This window comes from Mytilus galloprovincialis, chromosome 12, assembly GCF_965363235.1.
Source record: "Mytilus galloprovincialis chromosome 12, xbMytGall1.hap1.1, whole genome shotgun sequence".
NCBI lineage: Eukaryota > Metazoa > Mollusca > Bivalvia > Mytilida > Mytilidae > Mytilus > Mytilus galloprovincialis.
The window spans coordinates 36,741,920-36,763,855 of NC_134849.1; the positions used below are offsets into that span (position 1 = coordinate 36,741,920).

A 21,936-nucleotide genomic window follows, 5' to 3' on the forward strand; every position below is an offset into this window, starting at 1 on the left:
ATGGTATCGACGAAGACCCAAATTTAATGTTAAAAAAAACATGAACATGAACAAGCCAAGGCAACAGTAACAGTTTATACATTGTAAATAAAGGTTTATCTTTAATATTATCCGTTTTGGAAGAAGTTATTGTATATATTCATTGAAATTACAGAATCACAGGAACAATATTATTTAAAATCATAAAGGTAAATTTGTACCAACACCTCTTTTCCAAAACATGAGAAAATAATGATACTTTTTATTTTTTTACAGAAGTCAATTCAAATGGCCCACTCATTTGACAACATGGCCCCATATTTTTTTAAATGGCCCATTGAATTTATTTTTGAGGGGCCCTGGGCCCATAGTGGAAAAAACCTTCCAGATCACTGCTTAAGATGTGTTAATATCATCAGACATCTCCCCTCAAGATACTGATACAAAGTAAGTTATCTCCCCTTAAGATGTGTTAATATCATCAGACATCTCCCCTCAAGATACTGATACAAAGTAAGTTATCTCCCCTTAAGATGCGTTAATATCATCAGACATCTCTCCTCAAGATACTGATACAAAGTAAGTTATCTCCCCTTAAGATGTGTTAATATCATCAGACATCTCCCCTCAAGATAATGATACAAAGTAAGTTATCTCCCCTTAAGATGTGTTAATATCATCAGACATCTCTCCTCAAGATACTGATACAAAGTAAGTTATCTCCCCTTAAGATGTGTTAATATCATCAGACATCTCCCCTCAAGATACTGATACAAAGTAAGTTATCTCCCCTTAAGATGAGTTAATATCATCAGACATCTCTCCTCAAGATACTGATACAAAGTAAGTTATCTCCCCTTAAGATGTGTTAATATCATCAGACATCTCCCCTCAAGATACTGATACAAAGTAAGTTATCTCCCCTTAAGATGTGTTAATATCATCAGACATCTCTCCTCAAGATACTGATACAAAGTAAGTTATCTCCCCTTAAGATGTGTTAATATCATCAGACATCTCTCCTCAAGATACTGATACAAAGTAAGTTATCTCCCCTTAAGATGTGTTAATATCATCAGACATCTCCCCTCAAGATACTGATACAAAGTAAGTTATCTCCCCTTAAGATGTGTTAATATCATCAGACATCTCCCCTCAAGATACTGATACAAAGTAAGTTATCTCCCCTTAAGATGTGTTAATATCATCAGACATCTCTCCTCAAGATACTGATACAAAGTAAGTTAAATCTCCCCTTAAGATGCGTTAATATCATCAGACATCTCCCCTCAAGATACTGATACAAAGTTAGTTATCTCCCTTAAGATTCTCCTCTCAAGACACTGTTTCAAAGAAAGTTATCTCCCCTAAATAGACTGATACAAATTAAGTTGTCCCTCCTCAAGATATTTATTCAAAGTAAGTAATTATCTCCCCTTAATATACTGATTCAAAGTCAGTATTTTTCCCTTAAACATTGTTAAAGATACTATTAAAAAGTTAGTAATATCCCCTAAAGATACTGATTCAAAGTAAGTTACCTCCCCTTTAAATACTAAACACTAAGGAATTTAACTACCCACAAGATACCCAGATATATAGTAATTTATATATGATTTGTTAGATATTTTTTGCAGAGATTCTTATATGAAATTACTTTCATATTTTACAGATCATTCAGAAAGAAATGCCAGGGTCGTCTACGTAAACATTTAGCAGACCTATGTTTACAAGCAGGTATATCAGGGGAGGCTATTCTACATTATGAGACTGCTATTGATATCCTGAAACCAGTGAATGATTGGCTGTGGATTGGTGGTAAGTTAAAATAGATTAATACATTATGAAGCAAGGCTTTACACATTTAAACAAATTCTCTATTTATAAATTCAGAAATTATTTAAAAGGAAGCAAAGTTCCAACTCCCACAGGCTAAGTTAACCTAGATGACATGTATGATGGATTTGGGTTTTCTTTTTGTATTAAAGTAGGGAGAGTGTGGTAGAATTTCCATTGAGAAAACTATCCATCAAAGTAAGAATAAAGTGGATATAAGCAGTTTGGGAACATTAATGTCTCATTTACGTTCATATTGCTTCTTACCTCATTACATTTAAAAAGTACTATACTTGTACATCCTTGCCTTTCAATTTCTTTATTTTAGTATTTCCTGATTAATGTGGCTCCAATGTACAAAATTTATGATGTCTTACTCTTCTTATGATAATTTGAATTTGAATCCATGACAAGTCGCCCCAATGGCAAGTCGCCCCACTCCTAGTCGCCCCACTTTTTCACCAACTCGCCCCACTTTAAAAAAAACCGCCCCAACCTGGATCACCAACTCGCCCCACTTTTTAAAAAACCGCCCCACTTGTGAAATGTGTTAAATTCCGTTAATATTACTCCTGAAAACTCGCCCCACTGAATGGAAAACGATAAAATCTAGATTAACATATTATTAACCAGGATGAATGTAGTAAAGCCAACTCGCCCCACTCATGGAAAAAGATGTTATCCCGTTGTATATAACTTAAATTCCGTAAACATTACTCCTGCCAACTCGCCCCACTTATAGAAAACGATAATATCTAGATTAATATATTATTAACCAGGATGAATGTATTAATGCCAACTCGCCCCACTTATGGAAAAAGATGTTATTCCGTGAATATTACTCCTGCCAACTCGCCCCACTTGAAAGAAAACGATAATATCTAGATTTATATTATATTATTAACCAGGATGAATGTAGTAATGCCAACTCGCCCCACTTATGGAAAAAGATGTTATCCCGTTGTATATAAGTTAAATTCCGTAAATATTACTCCTGCCAACTCGCCCCACTTATGGAAAAAGATGTTATCCCGTTGTATATAAGTTAAATTCCGTAAATATTACTCCTGCCAACTCGCACCACTTATGGAAAAAGATGTTATCCCGTTGTATATAAGTTAAATTCCGTAAATATTACTCCTGCCAACTCGCCCCACTTATTTGCTATCCCATTGAAAACCTTATAGAAACTTCTTATATTATTCCTTTTTTTTAAAATGAAATGTGTGTTGGCTTTCCAATTGGTCCCACTTATGAGAATGTTTGAAAGGCTTCCTTTTTTTTTTTGTTCTTTTCTTCTGCATAGTTGAAATAAAACAGATACAAGGTTAGGAACAGCATTTTTGTGACGTGTTTGTCATGGTAAATATATGCAATTTTCTATAAAATAAGTCAAGAATCATGTGTGTTTACATAATTTTATTCTCAGGTGTTTGCACATCTACATAAGTATGCATAACAATAATATTTTAAACAAACATTCATTAGATCAATTATGACAAGCACTGGCATGATAACATCAAAGAAGTACTAGATTAAGTGTCAGCACTAGAAACATGAGAAACAAGAACATGAAGACATGAATACATGAATTGTCATTTGAAAGTTCAATAGCTGTCTGCTTCCACGACTGGACCGTTGACCCGACCACACTGGCGTAGTAGTCTGGTTGTTGATATGTAGCCTGCAATATACTGTTCCCACATGTTGAAAAGAATGGCCTGGTTAGTGCGGGCTTGCTTGCGCTGGTAGCGAGTAAGCTTACCCTCGGACACTAGCTTAATCTGGATTGGTAGTAGTTGCGCTTCTTCGTGCAGTCTCTTGATGAGGGTATAGAATGCTGGCTTTTCGTCGTTGTTCTTCTTGTTGAGGCGTCTGTGCCAGCCTTCTACGTCGTTGTTGGTTCTTGTTGGTTGGTTGAATACGCACCACGTTGCTATTTGGTAGAATGCGCTGGTGATCCATGTCTTGCGGACATAACTGCTAAACTTCTTAAGTGCTGGGTCAGTAACACGGCTGGTTAGCTCTCTAAATGTTGGCTCGATGTGACTAGCAGGTAACAATGGTAAGGCCATGATGTTACGGCAGAAAGAGAATACATCACCTCGTCTGTTGTAGGAGAACTGAAGAAAAAATTATGAAAATTAAGTCTGATATATATTCAAATTTACAAATCACAATCAAGTAATAGTATAAACTGATCTAATCGGCTTTATGTCTCAAAAACAATTATCGCATAGACAATTATACCACATTTGCTTTTGATCTCATTGACAATTATACCACATTTGCTTTTGATCTCATTGACAATTATACCACATTGCTTTTTGTCTCATTGCTTTATATGTATATAAAAGTTTTTAATTATTGAAACATGTGTAATGAATTAAAATATATAAATGCACACTTACTGCAAGTCCAAGTTTCTGTAGCCGACGCCACAAAGCTTGGTTGAAGTGGAAGACGCACCCCTTTATCGTAACACCGGGTAACACCAGACGAATACCTTTCCACATACCCTTCTCGAAATCGACTACTGCAACCTGCACCTTAAGTTTATTAGATAGGCGCTATAAAAATCCTTGTAATAAATATCTTTTAGAAATAGTTTATTTAAAGATATTTTTTAAATATTTATTTCTAGTTGGCGTTTAATGAATAATATTTAATGCTTTAACAAATATTTATTAACATGAATGATAATCATATAAAAAAAACAATACTATGTAAGTTTCTAAAGCCGTAACCTCATCAGTACAATGTAAAGTAAATAAAGTATTACTATAAAGACTTACCAGAATTGCAAGTACGATGCTGCCACCGGTCACAAGAATCACACTGCAGTGCCTCCTGTCTGGGACGCACGTGCACGTCACACACAACACAAGGATACACAGTAGACATAGTAAATGCATGTCAAAGGTTACTTTGCTTTTTATAATTTTAATACCAAGCCATAAATGTCTCATTTTTGTTTGATTTCAAACCATAGACAAAACTTACCAATCAATTTGTCAACAACAACAAAACCTGTTTTGACTACTTTTACTAACAAAAACACGACACACGCTTATGGTAAATGAATGAATAGGCATTCTCTTTGATATTTACTTGAAAGAAACATTTGCCTTTCTCTGATTGCTCGTTAGTGTTGAATTATTCTAAATTCAGAGACAAAAGTAATCAATCTGGTAATTGCTATGATAACAAATTGCTGTTAATTGAAATCCGTTAAGTATTATGATATATTGCATTATGATACAATTAACAGGTTTCTTTTCAATTGTTATGCAAATAACTAATCTTAAAAAAATACAGTTATTCTTCAATAATACGAAAATTATTTTTAAGTGGGGCGAGTTTTTATATTTTAATTTTATATCTAAATATTAGGCCACGTTTTTTTAATTTGTTGGTTTACGGATTTTTCGCATAAAAAAGTCGGGTCGGTCGGTCGGAAAAAAAAAAGAAAAAAAATATCTTTCAAAACAGAAAAAATACGCAAAATAAAATATATATTTCACCTTACTAACAAAATGTTGGTCTTATATGCTGTTTTGTCATCATTTCTTAACATTAAGTTCGTTGAAATATTATTGATCAGTGATCATGAACATCGCATGACATCGTTTAATAATTTCCTGTAAAAAAGGGGGGTTGCACAGACAAAGACGAAATTAAATCGTCATTTCACAAACAAGAAAAACAGATTCGCGTAGCTCTCAATCAATTCCAGAAAACTTGGTGAATAATGATCTTCAAGCACAAAAACTGATTAAGAAAAAAATATAAAAACGTCGTACAAAAATAAGTTTAAACACACGTGTCGAAAAACGTAATAGACTCGTCCACTGGAAAAACGACAATATCGGGTTAATCAGTTGTCATGCAATCCGGTTTTTATCCCAATGATCGATATTTTTTGTTATCTATGAAACATGAAAATTTCAAATGATTTGTTAATATTCAGTACTTTGATGTATTCCACCTGTCCACATTTGGACAAGTCTATTTCTCTGAGATGATGCATCTTACGGACTGATGACAAATAAGGGAAACAAACTTATTTTGTAAGTGGTTTTAAACACAGGTTTCGTTCCACAATATTATTTGCGCAAAAGACATTTCAAGGTCAGTTATAATTGATTTGTCTATTTTTAGAAATGTAAATTATTTTTCACAACAGAAAGGGTTACAGTCAACTTTGTTAATGATTAATGCATTTCATTTCATAATAAAGAAAAATTTAATTATTTTTCAGGGATAATGCATTTAAAAGGGTCGGCGGGAATAAAAAAGCATGAAAAGTCAATTTTATTTTTATTCTGAAAATCGGCAAAATCGGGTCGGCGGATCCGTAAACCAACAAATAAAAAAACCGTGGCCTTACCGTTTTCCATTAAGTGGGGCGAGTTTTCAGGAGTAATATTAACGGGATTTAACACATTTCACAAGTGGGGCGATTTTTTAAAAAGTGGGGCGAGTTGGTGATCCAGGTTGGGGCGTTTTTTTTTTAAGTGGGGCGAGTTGGTGAAAAAGTGGGGCGACTTGCCAGTGGGGCGACTTGTCCTGCTTCCTTTGAATTTACATAGATTCTTGTTATAAAGCTAAAAACACAAAATGTAATTAGTAAAATTGAGAATGGAAATGGGGAATATGCCAAAGAGACAACAACCCGACCATAGAAAAAAACAACAGCAGAAGGTCACCAACAGGTCTTCAATGTAGCGAGAAATTCCCGCACCCGGAGGCGTCCTTCAGCTGGCCCCTAAACAAATATATGCTAGTTCAGGGATAATGAACGCCATACTAATTATATATATTTATTTTGTTGATGGAATGATAACCATGATTATCATGATTATATGAATATGGTTTAAACTTCAAATGAGGAAGACAAGTAAGACCATAATTTTTATACGCCCGTCAAAATTTTGACAGGACGTATTATGGTATACAAATGTCTGGTGTCCGTCCGTCCGTCCGTCTGTCCGTCCGTCTGTCCGGCGTAAACATGTCCACCGTAACTTGAGAACGACTTATCCAAATTTCATGAAACTTAATATAGTTGTTTCTTATGATAGTCAAATGATCTGTATACTTTTTGGTGAAAATAAGATTTAAACTTTTTGAGTTACGGCACTTTGTAACTAAAACAGGGGTGTGTTTTTTTTCACATGTCGCACCGTATCTCAAAAATGTTTCTTGATTATTGCTTAAAACTTTACACACTTCTTAGTTATATTAATCTTAATATCTGTATACTTTTTGGTGATGATTCAAAATTTCATTTTTGAGTTTTTGAGTATTTTGTAAAAAAGGGGGAGAGTTTTTTTACATGTCGCGCCGTATCTCAAAAACGATTTATGATTATTGCTTAAAAATTTACACACTTCTTTGTTATATTAATCTAAAGATCTGTATACTTTTTGGTGATGATTCAAAATTTCATTTTTGAGTTATTGAGTATTTTGTAAAAAAGGGGAGGGTTTTTTTTACATGTCGCGCCGTATCTCAAAAACAATTTATGATTATTGCTTGAAACTGTACACACTTCTTTGTTATACTAATTTAAAGATCTGTATACTTTTTGGTTTGATTCAAAATTTTATTTTAGTGATATTTGTAAAAAAAAAACAGGGTGGGGGGGGTTTCACATGTCCCGCCGTGTCTCAAAAACAATAAATGGTTATTGCTTAAAACTTCCTCAGAAACTATTTATGATTATTGCATAAAACTTCCACACAAGACGTCGGGCGTATCATGCGCTCATGGCGCAGCTGTTTATTACTGAAAATTTAACTTTTAATGTGATTACGATCTATAAACTTAATACTAACATCATTTGAATATTGAATTTAGATACTAATAACTGAAGAGAGTACTTATATAAATGTCAAGAGTCTTTACATCAAAATGAAAGTAGAACTTTATGACATTATAGAAAAGCCATTATTATACATGTTATATAAGGAGATGTGAGATATAAGTCAGTCAGACAGCAACCCAGTGCCACACAAAAAAACACACATCTTTATATGATCCCACCTTGTTATGGTTCCTTGACTTTGAAACATTCACCATGTTTACATAGTACAAAGTTTGTGTTTAGGTTTGTTTAAAAGGAAATCTCATGAAAAGTCAATGGTATTTGGTATGCAGTTGTATCAGCATGGACAAATCTGATTTCTATGGAGATTGTTTAACCCTGTACCTTCAGTCATGGTTCATTAACTTTAAAATTATTTGAATATTTGCATAACTTACATGTTTATTAGTATAGTTATTTAGATTCAACATTTGCATATATATAAATCAAAATAAGGTGTGAGCATGACATATCTTTGTAGATTTGATATATTTGATACATGACTTTGACAAAATGTTGAATTCAATGCACAAAATAAATTTGTCAGAATTTTATACTGCAAATTCTGGAAAAAAATCATGACCCAATTGATATCAGATGTCAATTAGAATTTCCCAAATGTTCTGGAAATTCTTTGTTCGAGAGAATTTCTGTAAACTAAGGTTAATTACTAATTATTTGCTTATATTTTCAGCTTGTTTTGAAGGGTTGTGTTCAGCCTCTGTAATACTAGTCTATCCGCGAGTGAAGAGTCAGACACTGCGACGGGTGGAATCTATGTCTGTCAAGCCAGGTTCTTCAATGGGGAAGGAAACTAAAAACAGGGCAGGTGTGTTCTTTAGTTTGCATTTTTTTTTTAAATAACAACTGTGACTAAAAAATACTTCGCCAACTAAAAGTGTGTCAGGATAGAGACAAGTCTTTCATTATGTTGTACTGTTATACTACTGTCCCAGGTTAGGGGAGGGTTGGGATCCCGCTAACATGTTTAACCCCGCCACATTATTTATGTACTGTAAATTCAGAAATTATTGCGAGGTTTTTATTATTGCGAATAATGCGACTGAGTTGTAAACGCAATAATTAAAACTCGCATTTTGTAATATTTAAACTGAATTAAGCATGACTTTTCTTAAAATCGTAAAAATTAAAATCGCATTCAAGTGTAAAATGACAAAATCGCAATAATAAATACACGCAATAATTTCTGAATTTACAGTATGTTCCTGTTCCAAGTCAGGAGCCTGTAATTCAGTGGTTGTCGTTTGTTTTTGTGTTACATATTTGTTTTTTGTTCATTTTTTTATTTAAATAAGGCCGTTTGTTTTCTCGTTTGAATTGTTTTACATTGTCATATCGGGGCCTTTTATAGCTGACTATGCGGTATGGGCCTTGTCAAGTCAAACTCTTAGATAGAAAAATAAACTGACAATATCATGGCTAAAAAAAGAAAAAAAAAACAAACAAACAAATAATAGAACACAAGACACAACATAGAAAACTAAAGACTAAGCAACTTGAACCCAACCAAAAACTGGGGGTGAGCTCAGGCACTCTGGAAGGGTAAGCAGTTCCTGCTCCACATGTGACACCCGTTGTGTTGCTCATGTTATAACAAATCCGGTATAGTCTAATTCGATAGGTCACATTTGTGAAAAGGTAATGGATTGTAGTTAAAACATAAGAAACATATGATATCATCTGTGAAAAGGATAAATTTGACTCTTGTATAGATGCTATATATACTGAACAGTAAACTTCAGGCCTATGAGTTTTTATTCTGTCATGCAAAAAGACTGACAAAATCTGAAAGGAGTAGGTTCAGTAAGACACCTTTTTGGCCCAAAATATAGCAGTTTTACAAAAGTATGAAAATGTAATCTTTTAGCCATTTACTGGAAAGTAGAATGCTTCTGCTACATAAATATGGGCTGTTTTTGACAATAAAATGAACATATATCGGCTAATAGCATCATTAAGTCATGCTAAATTACTAAAATCTTCACAATTTGAGCATTTTAGTTAAATTGTAGACGGTTTCCATCTAAAATGAAAATGGCCGCATTCGTGTTCATTCATAATATTGAAATTTAAGTTGTATTTGATGATAATACATAACATATATAAAGGTTGAGGATGAACACGGATGCGGCCACTTTCATATTTGACAAAAACCAGCTGAAAAGTGACATTGTTTGGCATATTTGATAGATTTTATATATTTAAGCTTGAATCGGAGTGTTTTTAATGACTAAATCAGTTGAAATCTTTTACATTAACTAATCGAATCAATTTAAATAGACACTTAAGTGTTTAAAAAGTGTCCAAAATCTTTCGTTCGATGAACCTGAAATTTGAGGCCAAAATCGGCCCGTACCGGACCTACTCCTTTGAATATGAACATTTGACTGAAATCTTTTAACACTTCTCATGCTATTGTAAATTTGTAAATTATTGCAATATTTTGATTATTGCTAAAAATGTGTCAGGGATATATAAGGCCAACTAAAATTAATTAGTAGATTTTCATCCAAATTTTTGAAAAAAATGGGGCGGGTGGGAGGATTTTATTTTTTAAATTTTATTTCATATGAAACCCTCGTCACGATCGAGTTCTTCATACCGCGTGGTATATGCTAGTGGAAAACAAGCTTGTATAATGTATATACATGCCGTAAAAGGAATCCTACACTATTTTTTAAACTCTTAAATAAAAATCCCTGATTGGCAACCACTGTTATACATGTAATTGCCGCTCTAGAAACCTATTTATAGTATACATCAAAAAGAAGAAAAATGCCCCCTTCAGTTGGACTATACCTACACCAAATTTATTTTGCTTTCTAAGCAATGGTTTTTAGTCCCCATAAAATCAATAAAATGTATTGGTACAATTGTATGCAACACAAGTATTATGAGTACAGAATAAAATGTAAACTCAGTATTGAAAGTAATTATGATGTAAAACATGAACTTCACCGAAAGGTAGTTTAATGACTAAATTGAGGGTATTGGGATAGTTACAAAAGGTGTTTGCTGTTTGTCAACAAAAACAACAGCCATGGGTAAATATAAGGGCTTATTATAATTAAAATGCGTGTTTGTCGACTTTTTTTTTCTCAATATACTACGGTCATAAATCAAACAATTTCGTGCTTGCACCAATTCCTTTAATCCAGTCATGTTTTTTGTACCAAATTGTTCTACGATTCTTGCGCTTTGGATATCATTCACAGTCCAAATTTCCCCGACACAAATTCGTTGTATAAATAAAGAAAAAACACGGTTTTCGATTCACTTGTGACTACTGCAATTGCATTCAAGGACAATGCATTTCACTCGTAACTCGAATATTTCACGCCCTTCTCTTTATCAATCTCTATTCTCGGTAGATGATGTTGTCATTATAGAGCAGCAGAATATGTCGACTTAATCATTTTCGTTAGATTACTCGAAGAAATACAAAAACGAAATATGAAACAGGAAGTTTTGAATGAAACAAAATTATCGATGGTTCCCGGTAATGGACATGAACAAAATTTGGAAATCGTATTTTTGTTTAATAAAAAAAATCGGGGCGGGACGATTTCAGAGGGGCGGGCGTGGATGAAAATCTAGCAATTAATTTTAATTGGCCTAATCACAATAATTTAAATTCAAATTCTGATTTTTTTTGATGAATTAAACAGGATGCCTCTCATTACGCAATAATATCTGAATTTACAATATCATATAAAATATGAATGTCACCTGGATCTTTTTTTGTAGGAAGTTTAAAGCACAACTTGACTACCAATGGATTACAGGAATTAGCTGACCCTGTAGCAAAGACTGCACTTAATCCTGCAGATATCATTGATAAGTACAGAGAATGCATACTTAATTATAGCAAGGTAAAGTGTCCCAAACAATTTATAAAACTAATAACTATTTCTTTTAGTTTTCAACTTCAAGGTACTTCTAATTAACAGATATGTAAAAGAATTCTTTTTTTAACAGTGTGGTTCCATATTTAGAAGAAAAAATTCTGTTTAATTGTGGTGCAACTGTCTAATGAATAAAGCATTCAGAAATACCAGGTTTTAATTGTGTACACCAGAGGCACATTTCCGTCTTCAAAAGACTCATCAGATAGAAACAGTTACACATGTACATGAATCAACAAAGTTCAAAAGGCCCAAGAAAATATGAAGTTGATTAGCATTAACTATAAGAACCCAAAATTCAAAAAGGTTTTGCCAAATGCAGCAAATTCTACATTTTCTTTTATCTATCTCCAGGGTAAAAAATCCTTAGAATTAAACAAAAAAAGCAGATTTTTACTAATAGCTAATTTATAGTTATGATCATGTTAACACAGAAGTGTAGACTACTTGGCTAGTGATATCCTCAAGTAGACCTAAATTGATTCAAATGTAAAACAATACTTATTATTTTTTTAAAGTCAGCTTTTGGTTGTGCCAATGTTACATGTATTAAAATATTGATAAATATTAAGTAGTAAACTTTACATGTTCTAAAAAAAATACTTCTTTTTAAATTTTGTTATTTTGTAGTTCAAGCCTGCAGCTGTAATTGAGTTGGAAGCATGTTTAAAAGCTTGTAGATTCCTTATTCAACAAAGGGTAAGTATTGACACTCATGTTCATCCAAAAATGTCCTATTTAAGATAGGAATATATATATACTATAAATTCAGAAATTATTGCCAGGTTTATATGCCCCACCTACGATACCACCTACGATAGTAGAGGGGCATTATGTTTTCTGGTCTGTGCGTCTGTTCGTCCGTCCGTTCGTTCGTCCGTCTGTCCCGCTTCAGGTTAAAGTTTTTGGTCAAGGTAGTTTTTGATGAAGTTGAAGTCCAATCGACTTCAAACTTAGTATACATGTTCCCTATGATATAATCTTTTTAATTTTAATGCCAAATTAGAGGGTTTACCCCAATTTCACGGTCCACTGAACATAGAAAATGATAGTGCGAGTGGGGCATTCGTGTACTGGGGACACATTCTTGTTATTATAGCGAAAAATGTGACAGAGTTGTAGACAATATTTTATATGAATTAAACAGGATTTTTCTCAAAATTGTAAAAATTAAAATAGCATTTAAGTCTAAAATGACAAAATTGCATTAAAAAATACATGCAATAATTTCTGAATTTACAGCACTGTAATATTCAGAAACTATTGCAATATTTTTATTGTAACAAATATGGAGACTGTCAGAATGGGTATTGCAATGATTAGAAATCGCATTTGAGACATATATCTGTATATACATGTAGATTTTATTAAAATGGCAATGATTGATCTCACTTGTTTGTCCATCCTTGAAAAATTGCAATAATAATTTCAGGAAAAATATTCAACATGTTCAATTAGGGGGTATTTATTTGCTTCATATTTACTGCAAATGTTTTCGTTTGGCATTTTTAATACTTTCATTTATGAGTTATTATTTAATTATTTTATACTACAATCAGCTATTTTACTATACAGATAAAGCTATAATTTAATTAAATAATTAAAACTATAATTTATTCGGTAAAACCTCGCATTTTCCCGTTTCTAAGCCTCATACAAATAAATTTCATATTTCAAGACACTATACGTATATTGTCTAATTAAGTGTTTAAATTAATATGTTTTAAAATGGACAATATAATATACTCATGGACGGAAATACTAATATTTAAAAGTCTATTTTCAAATTATTCTTAATTAAATACTTTTTGCTTCTGTAAAAAATAACATCAACAGTCAGCCACTAGTCTGATGCGCTGTACTAGTAAAATTTTATTTGGACTAGTAAGTTTTTGCATAAATTTGTTAAGACCAATAAGAAAAATGTTGAAATATTGTTCTTTAGATTAGTAGTTGAAAAAGTTTTTGGTGCAGACTGCATCAACCCATCAAATTTGATGTAATATAAAGCTCAACCATTGCAAAAGACAAAAAACATATTAAAGATAAAGATAAACAAATATATTTGAGTCATTCTTAATCTTAATCCTCCGAACACTCTATTGATAATATTATTGACTAATTAACACATTTAGTCTTGACTTTGTTAATGGCTTGTTTACCTTTGTCTTTGATCATGTTGATATAAGCTTGGGACCTGTGCCTATGTTTTTACAGTGATTTACTTATCTGTAGGTGTTAAACTATAAACAGATTTTGTTGTTGTTGGGCTTTACATTGCAATAAAATGTAAATACAAATAAATATTTTGTAATCATATTTTTCATTCTATAGAAAAAGAAGTATGATATTTATCTTATGAACAATTTTTATAGATTTGATAAAAAAAAATACCTCCTTTTTCTGTTGTGTTACATAACAATCAATAAGACTATTATTTATTTGTATATTTCCATTAGTGTAAATATTTACCCATTTGGTAAACAATTGAAAATGAAGATTTATTTTTTTAAATTAAGTCAAAACAGCATAATAATTGAATATTTTCCTAGAATAAAAAAAAATGATGGTGATAAAATTAATATTAAATTTTTTTTTTAACAAAGTCTCTCAATGGACATGATGAAGCTGTGTTCATATGAAATTGAAATAAAGTACAGTTACATGTTACTGTACAAATAGGAATTCAAAAGGATCCAAAACCTCCTGGTACAGATAAAATTTCCAATGTTTACAAGTAGAAATTGGAATTCTGCTTTATATTTATTAAAATCCTGTGCAAATCAGAATTCTGCTATCTACTGGTAGAAATTAAGATATCCAGAATTGTACTAAAAAGATATTGGATTGTACCAGGTGATATCTAACATAGACACTATAAAATAAATAATTTGTTTTTCTTTGAAATGAAATAAACTAGTACATTTTTGTAAAATCAAAACTGTCTGAATAAAAAAATGAAAAGGTAGTACCAAATTCCATTTTCTAAAATTACATTAATCTTTACTAAAATTTACACTATAACAATAATAAGTTGATTAATTCCTAAAGTTTTTGAAAACACTATAGTATTTTATGTATGAAAGAACATTTTTTAATTAAAGATACCAATATATGGTTAATATATTCCATTTTTGCAAATTTTTAGTAATTTTAATGACATTCTTGACTAAACTTAAATACTATTAGAAGTGTTTTAAATATTTTCCCAAAGATAAACAGGAAATTGTTTTTAATAAATGCTGATAATATCTTTTAAGATAAAATTGAACAAAAAAGTATCAGGAAAAAAGATATTCAGAAGATGATCTTTCTTTCTTTTATGTAAAATCTGTTTTCCTGAATGAGAGAATTACTTTTCATAAATAAATCTGATATATTAAATAAAAAAAAAAAAAAATTTACAGGCCTTCATTTCTTGAAAATTCCTCAAAACTAAAATGGTCCTATCAAATTCAGTATAATTATCTGCCCTTGATTTAAAAGGATTTTTTTTTCTGAAAATTTTAAATGCAACACATTATTTTATTATATTTTAATCTTTAAATTTCAAGTTTTATTTTGTATATTGAATGCTTCTTGTAAAATACCCTGACACCAAATTGTTTGTTGCAACATGCATACTCAGAATAGACGACCTGAAAAAAAGGCAACTAATCTTCTTTAACATTGAAATGTAATAGTACATGCAAGGCATGGTGTCTTTTGGAAACATTTTCTTGATTTGATATTGTTTTGAATTTGAAAAATTTATTTAACGAAAAACTTTTTCTTAAAGTATGGTAGATTCTTTTAAATGTGAAAGCAGAAAAAAAAAATCTTCCCTTGTAGTATCATGTAATTAGGAAATAAGAGTTGTTTTTTCTAATCACCAATTTAATTTTTGGGAGTGAAAAAAAAAAGTAAACTAAATAGGTAATAAAAAGGGTGACAGCTAAATAATTCACGATGGAAATGATTGAACTTATATTCATTGTATACATGTGAAAATTAAAACTTTTAACAAATTAAGAAAAAGAAAGATTATTGAAATTAACAATATTTTAAGATAAAGTTAATAACAGCTTTAGCTAGAGTTTTAAAAATAATGGAAAAATTAACTCACTGTCATCTAGGTCAAGAAAAATAAACATTGTGAAAAATACCTCAACATTTTGCAGCTTGGAATTAGGAAGTAATATGCTTTTAAGATGGAGAAATACTTATAACATTGATTCTCTAGAGTAAGGATTAGTGAATTTTCCTAATGGAGTTGAGACAGAAACTGCTCAGACTTTAACAAATGGTCTTTATACCTTAGCTTGCATTGCATTGTTCTAAATCATGGTTGTTTTGCAATGGGAGATGAGAAACACATGTTATTCTATTGTCCTATCAATTAAGTCTTTCCAAGGTAATCATTAGTTGTTTATACAACATTTGTCTTATCCCTATCCATTACACCTGTAAAAGATATAGGTAAACATCAAAGAGATTAGCAATTAATATTGGCCAGGTAGTTGTTTAGATAAGGTTCTCATCATTACAGAAGTATATTTATAATTCTATTTGTTGTAAAGCTCAGAATATTTTGTAGCTCCCCATCTGCTAATTTTTATCAAAACAAATTAAGTAAAAATGATAATTTTAGGTGCCACTGCCTATCCAATGAGTTGCTCTTCTTTGAGGTGTGTACCTAGCTATCTGGGTTTATATACTGTGAAATATTGAATTGTCTTCATTTTAAAAACTATTATCAAAGAGTTAACGTCATATAAAGCTACAATAATACTTGACAAAGTGAAAGTGCATACAGCTATTTATAGGACTTGAAAGTGAAAGTAGGCTGTGTTTGTGACTGTTCATGAGAAAAACTGCAATGGATTATCAAAGTTTTTTCTCCACACCTTACCGACCACAGAGGATCTCATCTTCATCATCATCACCATACCTTTATGATGGATTAGCATCCACACCAGAGAGACCGGTTTTCCTGTCACCATCAACTCTATTACAGTCGGCAACAAGACCTGGTTTTAATACCAGTCCTTTGTATACAGGGTTCCAATCTCCTCTAGGATATTCTCCGTCGTATCTGTCTCCTCAGCATCAACATCAACCTCTGGATTTAAGTAACAGTATTGAAAAGTTGAAACCGAATCGTATATCAGCGTTCTCATCACCGAATGACAGTCTGTATTTACAAAGACTTAAAAGTAATCCCATGTTTCAGGATCTCCAGACTTTACTCGTACAAGAATGTCTACATATGCAAGTGCCAACTAACTTAATTAATACGTCTTGGAATACTACGCCGCTAAAAGTCCCAGGAGTCGTTGACAATGGTGCCACAGTTTACTCGACGCATTTAAAATTGCAAGAAAGACTTTTATCTCTAAGGACCGATCCAACTGTGACATCAAAAGCCTTGGAACTGGAGGCTGACTATAGTTGTGAGGTCGGTAAAATTGAAGTGTCTAGATATCAGGGACTTTGTTCGGCAGGAACTTCAGAGGCTGCAAGAGAAAAGGTCAACTCAAGTTGTGACGAAAAACGATTATTTTTAATTAAGGAAGTACACAGACATGTAGATACACTTGTGAAAAGACTTAATGCTAATGATTCTGGATTATGTAATGGGGTTAATAGTCCCGGGAGTCGATGCTCCAGCCGATCTGGATCTGATAGGTGTTCACCTGATATTCCAAGCCATGATTCTGGTATTCTTTCTGATGAAAGTTTACCAGAGTTTCCATCAACCAACAAAACAGGAAGTGGACATATTTTTAGTCAGAAGCCAGCATCCTCCATTGATAATTCTAATGCTAGTTTAAATTTTCAAGCAGTGAGACATTTACAGTTTAATAAACAGCCAGTTTCTGATCAGTGCCAATCATCACCATTTACTCCGATTACCTCCCCTGAAAATATCACTCCAGTTGCTTCCCCTGATTCAACACACCAAGGGACATCTTCAACAGTATTGTGTCAGCGTGAAACTGTGAAAAATGGTAGTTTGCATATGGACTTAACTAACTTCAAAGAGTGTCAGTCAAACACTAAATTCTTATCCGACAGAAAATCATTTAATGGACAAAATAACAATGTGAACACTTCACTCCAGAACATTTCAAATGCACAGAATTTGACTGAAAAAGTTCAAGAGGATGGTGAAGTTGAAAAGGAATCGCCAAAGAATCAAAAGGATTCTAAAAACCGTTTATTAACACCAGAAGCTACTGTAGTTCTTACTAATTGGTATGATGCACACCTTCGTTATCCGTATCCTTCTGACCTTGAGGTCAAACAATTGTCCGACGAGAGTGGACTAAGTGAGAAGCAAGTGAAAAAATGGATGGCAAATAAGCGTGTTAGGTGTTTTAATACATTGTCAATTTCTGGTAACCAGCATCCAATCAAATTGAAGTATAAAGGGAAGCGTAAACAGCAACAAAATGAGAACGCTCGTCCAAACTATCAACAGCTTACTATTGAAGCAAGGGACATCTTGAATCAATGGTACGAGGGGCATCTTTATGATCCTTATCCATCAGACGAAGAGAAGGAGGAGTTAGCAGAGAAATGTGGAATATCTGTTGGACAAATTAGGTCATGGTTTGCTAATAAAAGGAGTCGTGCTAATAATACACGGAAACAAATACCAAACTATTTCATTGAAAAGTTTCCAGAATACACACCTCATGTGCATATGGTCAGTATTCAGAGAGAACAAGCTCGTAAAAAACTTAAGAAACAGGACTCTCATATGGAATTTTTCTACCAAAATAATTATTATATGTGAAATTGTGAAATAGAATATTTGACCTAGTGCTAAATTGTACATGCAGATAGTTTGTAAATACGGGAAAATTTGATGAACATTTTTTTTTTTCAAATTATATGTGTTATAATAAGATATTCATTTTTTTCCAATGAATTTTTCTTTCATATGTTATATTATAAATAGTTTTGTTATGTTTTTCAACAATTTATTTTGGATTAAAATAAATAATAATTGAGATTAATTTTGTCTGATTGAATATCTATGTTTAAATGGAGATGTAGTATAAGATAAGGAGATCTGGTATGATTGCCAATGAGACAACTATCTACCAGAGAGCTAATGATGTCTATGTTTAATTCTATTTTAAGGTCCCTGTACAGTCTTCCACAATGAGCAAAACCTATACACCAAATCAAGCTATAAAATACTCAGACATCCCAAAATGTGAAACATGTCAAATAAGAAAACAAATGGCTTTGAATTTTAGAATTATTTCTATGATAGAGATATGTCACACCTTTGTTGAATATTTCTTGTTTGTTGAAAGTAGGTGATCTACATGAAATAGTTGAAATATATCTTGAAAAATTGATTTCATTAGGGAATACTCTTTACTTTGTTGAACATGCCCTTTCTTCAGTTTCTGGGTTAAAATGGTTTAAATACATTGAATATAGGTTTAGTAAAAGCAGATTGAGATATATGTATCAATTCATAGATATAAGAAGATGTGGTATGAGTGCTAATGAGACAACTCTCCATCCATGTCACAATTTGTCAAAGTATCATATATTTATAGCATGAAATTTAAAAGCATAAGTAGATGAGGTATGATTGCCAATGAGACATGTATCCACCAAAGATCAAATGAGGTGGATGTAAGCATTTATAGGTCACTGTGCTTGGTGTTTTTATATTTCATTGTAAGTTGTTCCTGTCAACCTCTTATAAACGATGATAGATCGAAAGGTTGTAAAGATATGCAGGGTTTATGTCAAACTGAGACATCAACCCAATGACAACAATTTACAAAATACATCCAGAGATGAGCATACACTCTTCAACAATGAGCAAACAACTCATAAAGCAAATCAAGCTTTATAAGAGTTTGACATAAAAAAATGTGAAACATTGTACATAGGAATACAAATGGCTTGTAAGATGGTTAGACTATTGACAGGTGTTATGTAGCTCTAAATAGTACTCAAACAGTTATATACACAGCTACTTTTGCATAGGTACTATTTCTGTACTAAAAAAATGCAGTACTGGAAATTTACTTTTTAAATTTAGTACTATTTCTTTACTTTAAAACTATTGTAATATTTAGGTACTTGTATTGTACAGTACTTGATTTGTACTAAATATTTTGGCACTGAAATAATACAATATTCCATGTTCATGATGTTTGAAAATCATAACTTTAAGAGATTTGAAGTAGAAAAACTTTCAAAATGCTGACAATGTAACGGTAGTAACCAAAAGTCTGTAGTACCTACATTTCAAGTACAAATAAAGTACTGTAAAATACAGGTACCTAAATATTACAATAATTTTAGAGTAACAAAATAGTACTGGATATTAAAAGTAGATTTCCAGTACTACAAATTTTTAGTACAGAAATAGTACCTATGCAAAAGTAGCTGTGTAAGATAAGAATATGCAGGATTCGGTTATGTCATTGAGACAGCAACCCAATGACAGCAATAAAAAAATATATAGAGAGATGAGCTTATAGTCTTCAACTGTAGGCAGGTGTTTATACAATGTCTATCTAGCTCTAAATAGTCCTGAGTCTAAAAAAGTTGATTCAAGATAAAACTATGCAGAGTTTATGCCAATGAGACAGCAACCCAATGAAGACAATAACAAATTATATCTCTTGATAAGCATACAGTTTTTAACAATAAACAGGTGTTTATACAATATGTCTAGTATCTAAATAGTACGGAGTCTCAAGCAGTTGATATAAGACATGGAGACAGAATAGTTCTAAATAGTACGAAGTCTCAAGCAGTTGATATAAGACATGGAGACAGAATAGTTCTAAATAGTACGAAGTCTCAAGCAGTTGATATAAGACATGGAGACAGAAACCCAATAACAACAATAACAAAATACAACTAGAGATGAGCATACAGTCTTTAATAATAGACAATTGGCCGTTTCATAATCTAATGCATCCTGGGTAATATTTTCAAAAGCGTACACCAAAGCGTTTTGATTGGTTTAAAACGTTGTAAACAATGGAAATTCAACCAATGACGTAACGTTATTTTACCCATGATGCTTTAGATTCAGAAACGGCCAATTGTCTGTACAATATGTATGGTAATGTAGCTGTAGGTAATGGGACTGAGTCTAAAAAAGTTTATATAAGATAAGAATAAAAGGAGATATAGAGTATCCCTCTGACATTGAGACATCAACCAAACAACACAATTATGCATAAAGCATTTAGATTTAGAGTGAACCTATTTTTGGATCACTGACATCCTCAAATGGAATATTTAGAAACATGACTAATGCTTGAATTGAGACTTATCTTCATACTGTTAGTGGATGAATTACTTGTAGTAAAAGATCTAGAGAAGATTACATTTGTCATTCTGTGGCCTTTTATAGCTGACTATGCATTATGGGTTTGCTCATTGTTAAAGGCTGTACGGTGACCTATAAAAAAAATTCATTTGGTCCCTTTTGTCTCATTGCCAATCATACCACTTCTTTTTTTTATTATTATCCAAATGTTGGAATAAATTGTCTTGAGTAGTTAATATTTTTTCACAACTAAATTGTGGAACAGTTGCAGTTGTGTTTCAGCCTATTATATAAGTTTATGATGTAGATGTTTGGAACTAAAGGTTGCTGTATGGGCTTCAACAATGAGCAAATAAAGCATAGCATAGCAGTAAAACAATTCAAATGAGAAAACCAACAGCCTGATTTGAGTACAAAACAACAAATGAAAAACAAATATGATATACAGTTACACAAACAACCAACACTGAATTACAGGGATTCTGACTTGGTGCAGGCACATACATAATGTGGTGGTGTTAAAAAGGCTTATACCTTCCCCTTAATCTGGGACAGTGGTGTAACAGCACCACATAAGAACTAAGTATATAAAAATCAGTTGATAAGGGCTTGAATTATCAGGTCAATACAAAAAAACACTTAACAAAAACACAAGACACAAAATAATGATCGTAGAGTTCACAGAATTACTGAAAGCTAGTTCCAAGCATTTAACAACTAATAAAATTATAATGCATTAATTAAAAGAAGATTACATGTATATGTATAATTCATACTTTGTTTACATTTTAACATGCAGTTTTGAGTTGCCAATATAATCTAACACAGGTCCATATATAACGTATTGACTGAGTGAAAGTCCTTTTAAAATTTCTATATGACATATGTCATGTATGTAAATAATGTATTAGGAAAATGATGTTCAATGTTCATTCTGTGTATTTTTAATTTGTTTTTTGTAAGAATTCATGTTATTGATATTATTTTCAAACAACTTCATAGCTTGTTGCATTACGGTAATT

At 32.0% G+C, this 21,936-nt stretch overlaps 2 protein-coding genes across 2 annotated transcripts in view; one reads left to right on the forward strand and one right to left on the reverse strand.

The window, feature by feature from the left end:
- The window catches only part of LOC143053405 (trafficking protein particle complex subunit 9-like), a 55,928-nt gene that overhangs the window by 5,876 nt on the left and 28,116 nt on the right, over window positions 1-21,936 (forward strand). The window contains exons 3-6 of the mRNA XM_076226207.1: window positions 1,652-1,797; window positions 8,379-8,513; window positions 11,453-11,577; window positions 12,241-12,309. Coding sequence (XP_076082322.1) covers window positions 1,652-1,797; window positions 8,379-8,513; window positions 11,453-11,577; window positions 12,241-12,309 — 475 coding nt within the window. The remainder of the gene's footprint in view (window positions 1-1,651; window positions 1,798-8,378; window positions 8,514-11,452; window positions 11,578-12,240; window positions 12,310-21,936) is intronic.
- LOC143053402 (uncharacterized) lies at window positions 3,034-4,358 on the reverse strand. Its single transcript, XM_076226203.1, has 2 exons — window positions 4,227-4,358; window positions 3,034-3,938 (listed from the first exon to the last, which is right to left on the reverse strand). The coding sequence occupies exons 1-2, from the start codon at window positions 4,329-4,331 to the stop codon at window positions 3,423-3,425; spliced, it is 621 nt and encodes a 206-aa protein (XP_076082318.1). The 5' UTR covers window positions 4,332-4,358; the 3' UTR covers window positions 3,034-3,422.